The sequence below is a fragment of the Phalacrocorax carbo genome, chromosome 3 (genome assembly GCF_963921805.1).
Source record: "Phalacrocorax carbo chromosome 3, bPhaCar2.1, whole genome shotgun sequence".
In the NCBI taxonomy this organism is placed as follows: Eukaryota; Metazoa; Chordata; class Aves; order Suliformes; family Phalacrocoracidae; genus Phalacrocorax; species Phalacrocorax carbo.
This window is the reverse complement of record NC_087515.1, coordinates 129,488,791-129,500,723: the sequence shown is the minus strand read 5'-3', so window position 1 is coordinate 129,500,723 and position 11,933 is coordinate 129,488,791. Positions and strand designations below refer to the sequence as shown.

The window sequence follows — 11,933 nt, the reverse complement described above, 5'->3', positions numbered from 1 at the left end:
GCCGCCTGCGGCCCCGGCGCCGGGGCGAACCGGCGGGGAGTGGCACGGCCCCCGGCGCCGGGGCCTGGCCGTCCCGGTGACACGTCCGTGTTCCCCCGCCCAGGGACCCCGCCGCAGCCCCGTGCCTGGCGCGGGGCGCCCGGTAACGTCCCGGCAACACCCGGCCGTGACGCAGCCCTGCCCCGCCGCGCCCGGTGCTGAGCGCGGGCCGGCGGGACGGGCCCTGCCCCCGGGGAGACAGAGGGAGCAGGGCCGGGGGCTGAGCGGGGAGGGCGCGGGGCTCCGGCCGCGCGGGCAGCGGGCGGCGCGGGGAGGGACACCCCGGCCACGGAGTGGCGTCACCGCGCTGTCATGCGGCGGGCCGCTGACGTCACGACAGGTCACGCGGAGCACGCGGACGGCAGCGCCCTCCGGCCGGCAGGGGGCGCTGTGGGCGGCCGGGCGGGCGCCATGGCGGAGCGGGCCGCGCCGGGCGGTGAGTGCGGGGCCGCGCCGGGCGGGGACGGGCACCGGGTGGGCGGCGGGAGCCCCCCGCAGCACCGCTGGGGACCTGCTCCCGCCCCGCTGCTCGCACCCACCCGGCCTCCCCCCACCGGCCTCTCCTCGTCCCCGGCAGCTGGTGCCGGCCGGGCCCGGCCCCGCTCCCGGCCCCTCTCACGCTTCCCCTCGTTGCAGGTGCGGGCCCTGAAGCAGCCGCGCCGGTGCCGGCGGGACCGCAGGTGAGCAGGGCCGGGGCCGGCGTGGGGCTGGGGGCCGCGGGCCGGCGTGGAGGCCGGGGGCTACCTGACGGTCTGTGCCCGCAGGCCCCGGAGCTCTCCCGGGAGGAGAAGCTGCAGCTGCGGAAGGAGAAGAAGCAGCAGAAGAAGAAGAAGAGGAGCGAGAAGGGGCCGGCCGCCGAGTCCCCGGAGCTGGGGGCGCCCTCCGACCCAGGGCAGCCCCGCGGTGAGGACCTCCTTCCCCCTGAGGCAGCCCCCGCAGACCTCCCCAGCACCCCGAGCGGGAGCAGCCCTGTGGTGAGGCACCGGTGGTCTCCCAGGCTCAGAACGCCCCTCGGGCTGGAACAGCCCTGAGCCAGGAGCATCCTGCAGTTAGGGGAGGTCACGGTGGGACCTCTGGGGTGTCACACCTCTCTACACCTGAATCCTGGCATCTCCAGTGCCTGCACCTTGCGGGGGCTGAGATCTAGAGAGGCCATTCACCTCCCCACCTGAATACAGGGCTGGCCTGGTGGTCTCCGCATCAGCCACACAGGGGTGGCAAGGTGCTGGAGAATCTGGGGCTTAGTCCTACCTGCCCCTCCAAAGGCAGACTCCTGCTCAGTCTGCTTGCCGTAGGCTGCCCCACGTACTGGGCTACAATTCCTGGTGACAGAGGCTGGGCACAGACTTCCCCTTTCCATCTCCTGCAGCAGCTGCTCACCCCACGTCCCTCCCAGCCTTGGCCGATGGCCCCAACGATGGTGAGAAGCCCACAGGGGGAAAGAGCAAAGCTGAGCTGCGAGCAGAGCGGCGGGCCAAGCAGGAGGCTGAGCGGGCCCAGAAGCAGGCCAAGAAAGCAGAGCTGAGTCAGGCAGCCACAGCAGCCAAGCCCCGGCTGACCCCCACCGAGCCTCAGTCTGGTAAAGCCATCGTCACCAGAGGGTGCAGAGGGTGGGTAGGTGAGCAGGGAGGGAGGGGGCTGGGGCAGGCACCTGCAGGGGCTGCCCATCCAATCCTTCCAGGGTGCCCTGGGTGCTGCCCTGCCGTGTGTTTCCTGAGTCTTGGGGCAGCATGGCTGGGCTGGGGGCTGCACCCGGATGGTACCACCTCACACTGCTCTCCCCACTACCCTCACAGTGGTAAAGCGGCTGCCAGAGCATGTGCAGGTGGATGACCCTGCTGCACAGAGGAAACTGGCCAAGAAGCTGGAGCGGCAGCAGGTAGGAGCAGGGCTGGGTGATGGGCTGCATGCTGCAGTGTGGTGGGGTCAGGCTGTGTGTGTGTGGTGGGACTACGGCCGGCTCTCAGGTGTGCCACAAGTGAGTGCTGGTGTGATTGGTGGTGCTGGAGTGAGCAGGGCTGTATGGTGGCCTTGGGTAAGCCATCATCAACACTGTTTGGCTACAGGTACCTCTGAGGCAGGACTATGGCACCAAGGTCAACCTGTTCTCCCACTTGCACCAGTACAGCCGGAAGAAGCCACTGACACAGCAGATGAGGTACGTGGCCTCCCCAGCCCAGGCCCCTGGCAATCATTTGGCTCTGCTTTGGCTTGTCTGGCTGCAAAATGGCCCTAGTGAAGGCGTGGAATAGGCTTGATCGGGTGGAGGGGGACCCCTTCGCTTGCTTTGAGGAGCAGCAGCAGGGACAGCTGGATATCCTGCCTGTGGGGTGAGGAGAGCTCTCCTCAGTGCAGGGCCGTAGGAGAAGGGGCTGTGGGGTTATCCTTGACTCTTTAGGTCGCAGAGCAAGTAGGGGCCAGACTGACAGCTCCCATCTTGAGCTATCCCTTGGGTTGTTTGGCTGGGAGCCTGGCAATGGGTTGGTTGTTCCTGGGCTGTAGAGGGCCAGGGCTGACAGCTCTCTCACGTTTGTCCCTGCAGCATCCCCTCCACGGTAATTCACCCTGCTGTGGTGCGCCTTGGCCTCCAGTACTCTCAGGGCATCATCAACGGCTCCAATGCCCGTTGCATCGCCCTGCTGGAAGTCTTCAAACAGGTATGTGAGCAGTTACCCATGCCCACCAGGCTGCAAGGGCATTGCACCAGGCACAGGCATCCCTTCCTGTTCCCTGACTGCTGGGGCTGTACCTGTCCTCAGTCATCTTCAGCCTCTTCCTTCTGTCCATGCCCAGGGCTGGGCCCTGCTGGTGTCCTGTTCTGGTGCTGACACTGCAGATCTGAGTTCCTGGAGCACCCCTTTGACCTCCCTGTGAAAGCGAGTCAGGCTGTGTGGTACATGCTTGTGCCTGGTCTGCAGCCTCCTGGGCAAGGGTGGTCGCATGCAGCACCTGGCCAGAGGGGGCCGGTGCCCTGAACTCATGCTCTCTTCCTTCTTGTCTCAGCTGATCCGGGATTACTCAACTCCCCCCAACGAGGAGCTGTCACGGGACCTGGTGGCCAAGCTGAAGCCACACATCAGGTGAGGGCTCCCAGTGCCAGAGCAGAGGGACTGAAGCTCCGCTGAGTGTGGTCCATCGTTCGCCTCTCGGGTTGGTGTCCACCCAAACTTGGGCTGACTTTCCTGGGACTCTGGGTTCTGCCTCCCTGCCCACCATCCCCAGCTCAGTTGAACACTCCCTCTTCCTATCCCTGCCCTCCAGGCTGCTCTGGAGTTAAGCCCATTTCCTCTCTGCAGCTTCCTGAACCAGTGCCGACCCCTCTCAGCCAGCATGGGCAATGCCATTAAGTTCCTCAAGAAGGAGATTTCGTGCCTACCTGACACCCTGAGGGAGGAGGAGGTGAGTGGCCTCACGTGAGCAACAGGCTCCAGCCCTCTGGCTGCAGGCACCAGGGTGGAGGGACAGTGCTGGTGCGGGCTAAGCGGGGAGAGGTGGTGGGATGCAGACTGGGAGCAGTGCTGCAGTGAAGCTGGAAGACTTGGCCGTCAGTGTCACCAGCCATGGCCTGTGCCCAGACCTGCTCCCCCTCTGCCAGCAGGCGCAACCCAGCAGGGCCCAAAGGGGCCAGGGAGTGCCACAGCAAATGCTGGGCTGTTAGCGTCACTGGGCTGGTAGGACTGGAGCTTGTCAGGAGCAGGGACATAAAATGGGAGAAGCTTCAGTAGACACACACGGTCTCGGTGAATGCAGCAGTGCAGCATAGGCCTGGCCAGCAGCTGGCATTGCACCTGCATTGAGAAGTGGCTCTTGAGCGGCTGGAGGACTTGCAGGCTGGTCCAGCTGGTGCTGTGCAGTGCAGGAAGGCCACAAGACCACAGCAGCTGGGCACCATGAGCTGCCTTTGCCCACCAGGACTGCCTATGAGAGCATAGTTTGATAGCATCAGTAAAGTCACAGATGAAAAAGAATGTGTTTTTTCCAGTGCTCGGCTTCGTCCCATGCAAAAAGTTCCACAGGAGCTCAGTGGCCATGGAGCAAGGGGCAGGGTGGTGGTACACGTCAGCACGCCTGACACTGCATGGCTGGTGGGCTAAGAGGAGTCATGCTGGAGAGTCTGAGCAGTAAAATCTCCATGGGATGACTAGAGTGACTGGCCCGGGAGATGCAGGAGAGAGAACGGGCAGAGCTGGGGAGGGCCTGATGGCAGCTTAAATGCGTGGTGGGGCACCATGGTCTTCTGGGAAGCTTGTGCTGGGGCAGGAGTGGCCTGTTGTGTCCTGCAGAGCCCCAGTCCCAGGGGAAGGTGCGATTCAGCAGACAGGCTGGTTGGGAGCAGGGCAGGGCTCTCTGCTTGCAGGAGAGCTCAGCCCACGGTCCTGCTAGGCTGCAACGGACAACAGAGAGTCTGCAGAGTGGCAAGGCCATGCTGTACGTGATGGCACTGTCTCCCCAGGCGAAGGAGAAGCTGCAGGACACTATTGACAAATATCTGCGGGAGAAGATTCTTTTGGCAGCTGAAGCCATTTCAAGGTCTGCCTTTGAGAAGATAAATGACAACGATGTGATCCTGGTCTATGGATGGTAAGAGGAGAGCCAGGGCAGCCAGGCCAGTGGGTGGAAAAAGGAAACAGAGCAGTTGAGTGAACATGGGAGGCTCTTGCAAAAGCCGTTTTTCAAGGATGGAAAAGCCAGCGTTGTGCAAGGGGGAGGGAGAGGTTGTGGCTCTGGGTCCAGCAACTAGAAATAAAACAAGCAGGGAGGGGGCAGTCAGGGGACGCCAGCCAGAACTTGGCCATGGTGGGGAGCTGGTAAATAAGGGCACAAGGGAGAAGTTTCTGACCTGCGGGGCAGGACAGAATAGTGGTTGTACAAGGGTGTCAGGACAGAGCAGAGCATGGCCCTGGGATCAGCACTTGCTAACTGGATGTGGATGTATTGTTAGTGCTTTAGAAAAAGCAGAGAGGTCATTAGGACTCTTGTCCCGTCCTGGGAGACAGGCAGGCTGATGAGCTCGCGTCATGAGGTGGCGACAGCATTTTCTGCCTGGCAGCTGCTGAGGGGAATGCCTAAACCGTGTCTGTGGAGTGCAGCGGATGGTGTTGGCAGGCCTGGCTGTGAGCAGGTGTCCCTGGCGGGCCCCACTGCGGAGGGCTGTGTCCTGCTGATGTTGTTTCAGATTTTTCCATGTGCTGGGACAGGCTAGGTGCTGGAAGCACTGGAGCTGCCAGATTCATTAGAGGAATGAACAGGAGGGTCTGACGAAGTAGCCTATACTGATGATTGTAGTTGTGTTAGCACCTCAAACTCAGTTTGTGAATGCCTGAGTTTTCACTGCCTGCCATCTCAACTAACCCAGACTCCTAGACTTGCGAGCCTGTAGCATTACAGTGGTGGGCAATGGGCCACCACTCAGAGAGGTGCCCGACAGAGGCCTAAAGCCATTGCTGTCAGCAAAGCCTGTACCTAAGGCTTGTCCGTGAGACTTTGCTGTTCCTGTTCAGGGCTCAGCACTGTCCTCCGCATGTGCCCAGAGTTCAGTGTTTCAATAAACCCAGATTCACTGCTGCTTCAATACAGGGCACTTACAGAGCAGTCATGGCTGTTTACTGGCACTTTAAACAAACTGCAACAAAGCCAAATGTCAGGAAGCAAAAATATGGAAGCTCATTCTCCCTTCCAGGGACTGTGTCCTAGAAAGTAGAGGTGGGAAAGGAGCCAGAGACCGCTGTGGCAAAAGAGTCCAGATGTGCTGTGCCTCCTGGGTGATTGGTGGAGGAAGGAGCAGGGGCAGGAGGCCACTGTGGGACTGTAGCTATGAGAGGGAAACTTGGAGAGAGTTTAGAGGGAGAGTCCCTCGCTGTGGCTGTGGACGGGTCAGTGCTGCTTCCAGGGAGGGCTGAGACATCACTTTTCTTAGGGAGTGATTCTCTGTGCAAGGACAGGGAGAGGGGGCCCTGGAAGCAAGTATAGCAGGAGAGTGTCTGGGAGGGGCAGCACTTTTAATGGCGAGGGTGGACATCAGCTCTGTCCACAGTCATCTCTAGGAAACACCAGCCCATCAGAGTCTTGGTGGGAGTCCAGTTCCCACCCTGGGTAAGAGAGACATTGCTCTGTCTGGGCTGGATGTGCCCGGGGACCTGCTGTGGGAGCTGGTGCCTGGCAGCGCATACTCTGCTGCAGCTCCTGCCACCAGGTGCCTGTTGGGGCTGTCCCCTGGGCAAGACCCCAGGCTAGCACTCAGGAAGCCTCCTGCCTGACCGGCATCTGACAAGTCCCGCCCTGGGGCCAACACCAGGGGAAGTCTTCTGGCACTGGGCTGGGTTCCTGGGCAATGCTGGCAGCATGCAGCGTCAGCACAGGGCAGCTGGGGCAGCCACATGGGCCGGGTGAGAACCTGGCCTGACGGGACGGGGCAGCCTCCTAACTGGTGTCCATCAGCTCTTCCCTCGTGAACCGCACACTGTGCGATGCCCACGTGAAGAAGGGCCGGGCCTTCCGAGTGATCGTGGTGGACAGCCGGCCGCGGCTGGAAGGCCGGGAGACGCTGCGCCGGCTGGTGCGTAAGGGCATTCACTGCACCTATGTGATGATCAACGCCATTTCTTACGTGCTGCCTGAGGTGAGGAGCAGCGCGGACTGAGGGCGGTGGCAGGCATGGGGGAGGCTGCAGCATGAAGAAAGGCGCTAACAGATCCATGTGCTTCGCTGACAGGTGTCCAAAGTGCTGCTGGGAGCGCATGCGCTCCTGGCCAACGGCTCTGTCATGTCCCGGGTGGGGACGTCCCAGATAGCACTGGTCTCCAAGGCCTACAACGTGCCTGTCCTGGTGTGCTGCGAGACCTACAAGTTCTGCGAGCGAGTGCAGACGGACTCTTTTGTCTCCAATGAGCTGGGTAAGGCTTCTGTCCCCTTCCTCCCACCTGGGACCTGCTTCCCTTTCCCACTGCTGGCCAGGACGGACTGATGTGCCCTGCCATTCCCCTTCCTGGCCAAGGGGCAACAACTTGCAGGAAGGGTGGCTGTTGGGCCTGGCTGGCAGCAGGGCAGGATGGAGAGGTGCTGTCCCTCCCCCTGGTCCTACCTGCTGCTCTTCTCTGCGCAGATGACCCCGATGACTTGATCATGCTCCGGAAGGGCCAGGCCCAGTTGGGTGGCTGGGCAGAGAACAAGTCCTTGCGCCTCCTCAACTTGGTCTATGACGTGACACCGCCTGACCTGGTGGATCTGGTCATCACGGACTTGGGCATGATCCCCTGCACCTCGGTGCCTGTCGTCTTGCGTGTCAAGAACGTGGATCAGTAGTAGCGGCAGCTACATGGACACTAATAAACCAGGCCCCAAGATACACCTTGTTTACCTTCTGTGGCGTGGCAGAAGTCCTGGCACCTGGTATCACCATAGGATCAGCTCTGCGCTTTCCTTGCGCATGCTGGCACCTCTGCCCAGCTCTGCCTGGCCCCTCTCCTACCACTCCAGGCTGCAGCGGGGAAGGACTGCCCCTATCCCTGGGCCCCTCCTCTGGAGTGGTGGAGGAGGGATGCATTGGGAGAGTGTGCACGGGTGGGGGGTGCACAGGCTGGGTGCGAGGCAGGCATTCACTGTGGGGTGCACAGAGGGTGTTGGGGGACGCGTGGATGGGGTGTGCTCAGGGTGGGTGTGCGAGGGTGCCTGACATAGGGGGGAATGCGCCCCCTCCTGCTCTCCATGAGGGCTGGGCCAGGCAGGAAGAGGGGTCTGGGGTGGGGTCTGGTGGGAACCCCACTCCTCGATGGGCCCACAGGCCAGCACAGTCCTGTCTCGCTGGTCCCACTCTCCAGCCCCGTCATCCCCAGGCCCCACAGCGCCCCGCTACATGGGGACAGAGCCACTCTGAACAGCGGTGGCAGTCAGGGGGAGCCCCCAGTGACTGCAAAAGGGAAACGACCCCCATCACAAGTGGTGTCCCGCAGGGGTCTGTGTGGGACCGGTTCCGTTCAATGTCTTATTAATGACGTAACGGGGTCAAGCGCACCCTCAGCAGGTCTGCGCATGGCACCAAGCGGCGTGGTGCGGTTGATTCGCTGGAGGCGGGGGCTGGCATCCCCAGGGACCTGGGCAGGTTCGGGGGGTGGGCGCATATGAACCTCCTGAGGTTCAACAGGGCCAAGTGCAGGGTCCTGGACCTGGGTCGGGGCAGCCCCGGGGATCAATCGAGGCTGGGGGATGGGGAGCAGCCCTGCCCAGAAGGACTTGGGGGTGCTGGGGGGTGAAAAGATGGACACGAGCCGGCAACGTGCACTCGCAGCCCAGACCCCCAGCCATGCCCTGGGCTGCATCCCCAGCAGCGTGGGCAGCCGGGCAAGGGAGGGGGTGCTGCCTCTCTGCCCCGCTCTGTGAGACCCCCCTGCAGCGCCGCCTCCAGCTCGGGGCTCCTCAGCATGGGACAGACACGGGGCTGTTGGAGCGGGGCCAGAGGGGGCACAGAAATGCTCCGAGGGCTGGAGCCCCTCTGCTGCGAGGCCGGGCTGGGAGAGCTGGGCTTGTTCAGCTGGGGAAGGGGAGGCTGCGGGGAGACCTTATTGCGGCCTTTCGGGGCCTGAAGGGGCTGTAAGACACCTTTAAGGCAGACAGGGGCAGATGTTTCAGCAGGGCTGGTAGTGACAGGACAAGGGGAGATTTAGGTTGGACACAGGGAAGAAAACTTTCACCCTGGGGGTGGTGAGGCTCTGGCACAGGCTGCCCGGGGAAGCTGTGGATGCCCCATCCCTGGCAGTGCTCAAGGCCAGGCTGGACGGGGCTTTGAGCAACCCGGTCTGGTGGAAGGTGTCCCTCACCATGGCAGCGGGGTGGAACTAGGTGATCTTTGAGGGTCCCTTCCAACCCAAAGCGCTCTGTGACCCTCTGACCCCATCCCAGAGGTACCTTGTCCCTCCCCGGGGCTGGTGTCCCTGCGGTGGAGCAGCCTGGCCCCAGGCAGTGATGTGGCGCAGAGAGGGGGTCCCCACGCTGTTCCACAGCCCTCGCCTGCCCCGCAGAGGGGCACCCCAGGGGGCTGCTGCCGGTGCTGTGTGTGGGCACCCGGGCAGCGGCCCGTGGGGGTCCATGGCGCCTGGTGTCTTTGCAGGGACCTGACGGAGAACCCGCTGACAACCCTCCCCAACGGCTCCTTCCTGGGCTTCACCCACCTGCAGTGCCTGTGAGTACCGGGGCGGGGGGCGCGGGGCTGCCACGGAACCAGGTGCTGAGCTTCGCTCCCCAGCGCGCTGCCGCTGCCGCTGGAGTGCCCGGGTGGGAGCAGCGCCTGGGAGGAGGTGACGACAAACGGGAGCAGCCGGCTCTGCCAAGGCCAGAGGAACCCCTGCAACGGCTCTGGGGAGCTCGGTACGGCGGGGGGCCGGGGGCCGCATCCCCAGCACTGGGTGCCGCAGGGCTGGCGGGGGGGGGGCTGGCCATCGCCTGCCCCCGTGACCCCCTGCTCTGCTCCACCAGCCTGGCCGTGCCCTGAGAACGCCGCCTGTGCCCCCGACGGCCCCGGCCTCGTCCAGTGCCTCTGTGACAGCCCCTTCCATGGCTACAAGTGCCTGCGGGAGGTGAGCACCTGTGGAGCGGGACCCCCGCGCCCTGTGCCCCCCGCCAGAGCTGGAGCAGCAGCGGGGTGGGGGGCAGCACCACTCACTGCAGCTTCCTCGCAGGGCACATTCCCCGTGCTGCTCTTCTGCGGGATCCTGGGAGCCACCACCATGGCCCTGGCCCTCCTGCTGTGGGGCACCCAGCGCCGGAAAGCCAAGACCCCCTGAGCGGGGAGGGGGCGTCTGTGCCAGGGCCTCTGCGGAGGCCAGGGGCAGGGTCAGGGGCTCTGGGTCCCAGGGGGGTCCGTGCCCTGGGGTCTGGCTCGCCATGTGGGGGCTGGGGATGAATAAAACTCGCAGCAGCCTCACCGTATGTCTGTCCGATGGCCTCCCGGAGCAGCCGGGGGGCCGCCATAAGGGGGGTGCGGGGAGGGGGGGTGCAGGCGGGGAGGTGCTGGCAGCCGCCCAAGGGCAGCGTGGGACCCTCCGGCTGCTGTGGGGAGCGGCCCACGGGGCTGGGGGCGCCACCTTCCGCCACCCACCGCAGGGTAATGGTCCCGCCGCTCCTCGGAGCCCCGACCCCGCACCCGCGCCGTGCGGGGGGACCCGCGGGGAGCGGGATGGCGAAGGTGCGGGGCGGGGGCGTGTCCATGCAGATCAGGCACCGCGCGGCATCACGGGACACGCCCGCACACGACGGTCACCGGCCGCGGCCGTGCGCGGGCGATGCGTGGGCGCTGCGCGGCGGCAGCGCGGCGCGGGGCGCGGGAGGCGGCGGGCGCCGGCGGCGTGCGGGGGTTGCGGGTTGCTGTGTGCGTGTGTTATGTGCGGTAGGCGGGTGGTGTGGCGCGGCGCCGGGGGGGTTGGTGTCATACTTACCTGGCAGGGGAGACACCATGATCAGGCAGGTGGTTTTCCCAGGGCGAGGCTCATCCCCTGCACTCCGGGTGTGCTGACCCCTGCGATTTCCCCAAATGCGGGAAACTCGACTGCATAATTTGTGGTAGTGGGGGACTGCGTTCGCGCTCTCCCCTGGCTCCTGGTGTCCAAAGGCAGATCTGTTTGCGGGGCTTTGTTGATCCGCCTGCGGGAGGCTTTGCCCTCGCGGCTCGGGCCCGTTGCGGGCGGTAACACCGCACTCGTTGCGTCAGGAGCCCCGGGTGCGAGACGTCGCGGGGGATTCGCGACCACCGCTTTTTGCACATTGTCGCTCAGTCCCGACCCTGGGGGTGGCACCGCGGAAACCCCCCGTTTATCCCGGGCCGCTCCCGCCCCGCCGCCAAGACGATCCCCGCTGTCGCTGCTGGCGGATTTGTGGCCTTCCCTGACCTTCGCCCCCGCTTTGTAGCAGGATGTTCCCGCGCTCAATCCCTGCAGTTTGACTGACTTGGCTCTTCGAGGGGGCTCTTGTCAACGGGCCCTTCGTCGCCAACAGCCCCGCGCCTGGCCTCAGCGTTACTGACCGTCTTGTTCCGACCTTCCGCTGTCGGTCTCCGCTCCGAGCTCTGGTTCCTCGTTAACCACTAACGCCTCCTGCGCGCTCCCGTTTCACCCAAGAATACACAGATACAGACACAGGCGCGTGCGGTGCAGCTCCCGCGCCGGCACCCACGGGGGGGGGGGGGGGGGGGGGAAATGGAGCGAGGCCACCGCGCTGCCACGGCCCCGACCCACCGCCACGTCTGTCTTTGGGCACCAGGAGCCAGGGGAGAGCGCGAACGCAGTCCCCCACTACCACAAATTATGCAGTCGAGTTTCCCGCATTTGGGGAAATCGCAGGGGTCAGCACACCCGGAGTGCAGGGGATGAGCCTCGCCCTGGGAAAACCACCTGCCTGATCATGGTGTCTCCCCTGCCAGGTAAGTATGACACCAACCCCCCCGGCGCCGCGCCACACCACCCGCCTACCGCACATAACACACGCACACAGCAACCCGCCACCCCCGCACGCCGCCGGCGCCCGCCGCCTCCCGCGCCCCGCGCCGCGCTGCCGCCGCGCAGCGCCCACGCATCGCCCGCGCACGGCCGCGGCCGGTGACCGTCGTGTGCGGGCGTGTCCCGTGATGCCGCGCGGTGCCTGATCTGCATGGACACGCCCCCCACGCCAGGCCACGCCCCCAGCCGGGCCGGCTTTGCCCCGGCGGCGCGGGGGGGACGCGGCGGAGCCCGGCGGGGCGGGGGCGGGAGCAGGGGCGGGGGGAGTCCGCTCCATCTCCCGCACCGGGAACGGTACATAACGGGCAGCGCCTTGACCGACACCCGCGCCCCCGCCAGCGACTCTCACGCAGCGAGAGCCACCTCGCCACCACCGGGTCCTGCCCGCACCAGGGCCCCACCGGCACCGGG

The 11,933-nt window shown here is 64.8% G+C and overlaps 2 protein-coding genes and 2 non-coding genes across 6 annotated transcripts; 3 read left to right on the top strand and 1 right to left on the bottom strand.

Moving 5' to 3' along the window:
* Window positions 1–22: 22 nt before the first annotated feature.
* On the top strand, window positions 23–7,384 carry EIF2B4 (eukaryotic translation initiation factor 2B subunit delta). Of its 3 annotated transcripts, none has more exons than XM_064448468.1 (13): window positions 23–500; window positions 677–719; window positions 804–942; window positions 1,412–1,618; window positions 1,836–1,918; window positions 2,106–2,197; window positions 2,582–2,696; window positions 3,043–3,119; window positions 3,336–3,438; window positions 4,493–4,620; window positions 6,478–6,658; window positions 6,752–6,932; window positions 7,142–7,384. In XM_064448468.1, exons 1-13 carry the CDS (start codon window positions 352–354, stop codon window positions 7,339–7,341), a joined length of 1,698 nt encoding a protein of 565 aa, XP_064304538.1. In that variant the 5' UTR covers window positions 23–351; the 3' UTR covers window positions 7,342–7,384. The 3 variants fall into 3 exon arrangements, with proteins under 3 accessions (XP_064304538.1, XP_064304537.1, XP_064304539.1); XM_064448467.1 differs by having other exon boundaries at window positions 24–500; window positions 1,409–1,618; XM_064448469.1 differs by having other exon boundaries at window positions 25–475; window positions 676–719; window positions 1,409–1,618.
* Window positions 7,385–8,918: 1,534 nt separating this feature from the next.
* Window positions 8,919–9,955, top strand: LOC135312800 (all-trans retinoic acid-induced differentiation factor-like; the record flags this gene model as incomplete). The annotated part of the gene is made up of 4 exons (XM_064448586.1): window positions 8,919–9,214; window positions 9,278–9,399; window positions 9,508–9,608; window positions 9,711–9,955. Coding segments are annotated over 4 exons (624 nt in total), but the record flags the coding sequence as incomplete, so codon positions are not given.
* A 503-nt stretch (window positions 9,956–10,458) lies between these two features.
* On the top strand, window positions 10,459–10,622 carry LOC135312920 (U1 spliceosomal RNA). The gene has a single exon (XR_010372535.1). It is a non-coding gene; the product is annotated as a U1 spliceosomal RNA (small nuclear RNA).
* A 668-nt stretch (window positions 10,623–11,290) lies between these two features.
* LOC135312919 (U1 spliceosomal RNA) lies at window positions 11,291–11,454 on the bottom strand. The gene has a single exon (XR_010372534.1). It is a non-coding gene; the product is annotated as a U1 spliceosomal RNA (small nuclear RNA).
* Between the last annotated feature and the right edge of the window lie 479 nt (window positions 11,455–11,933).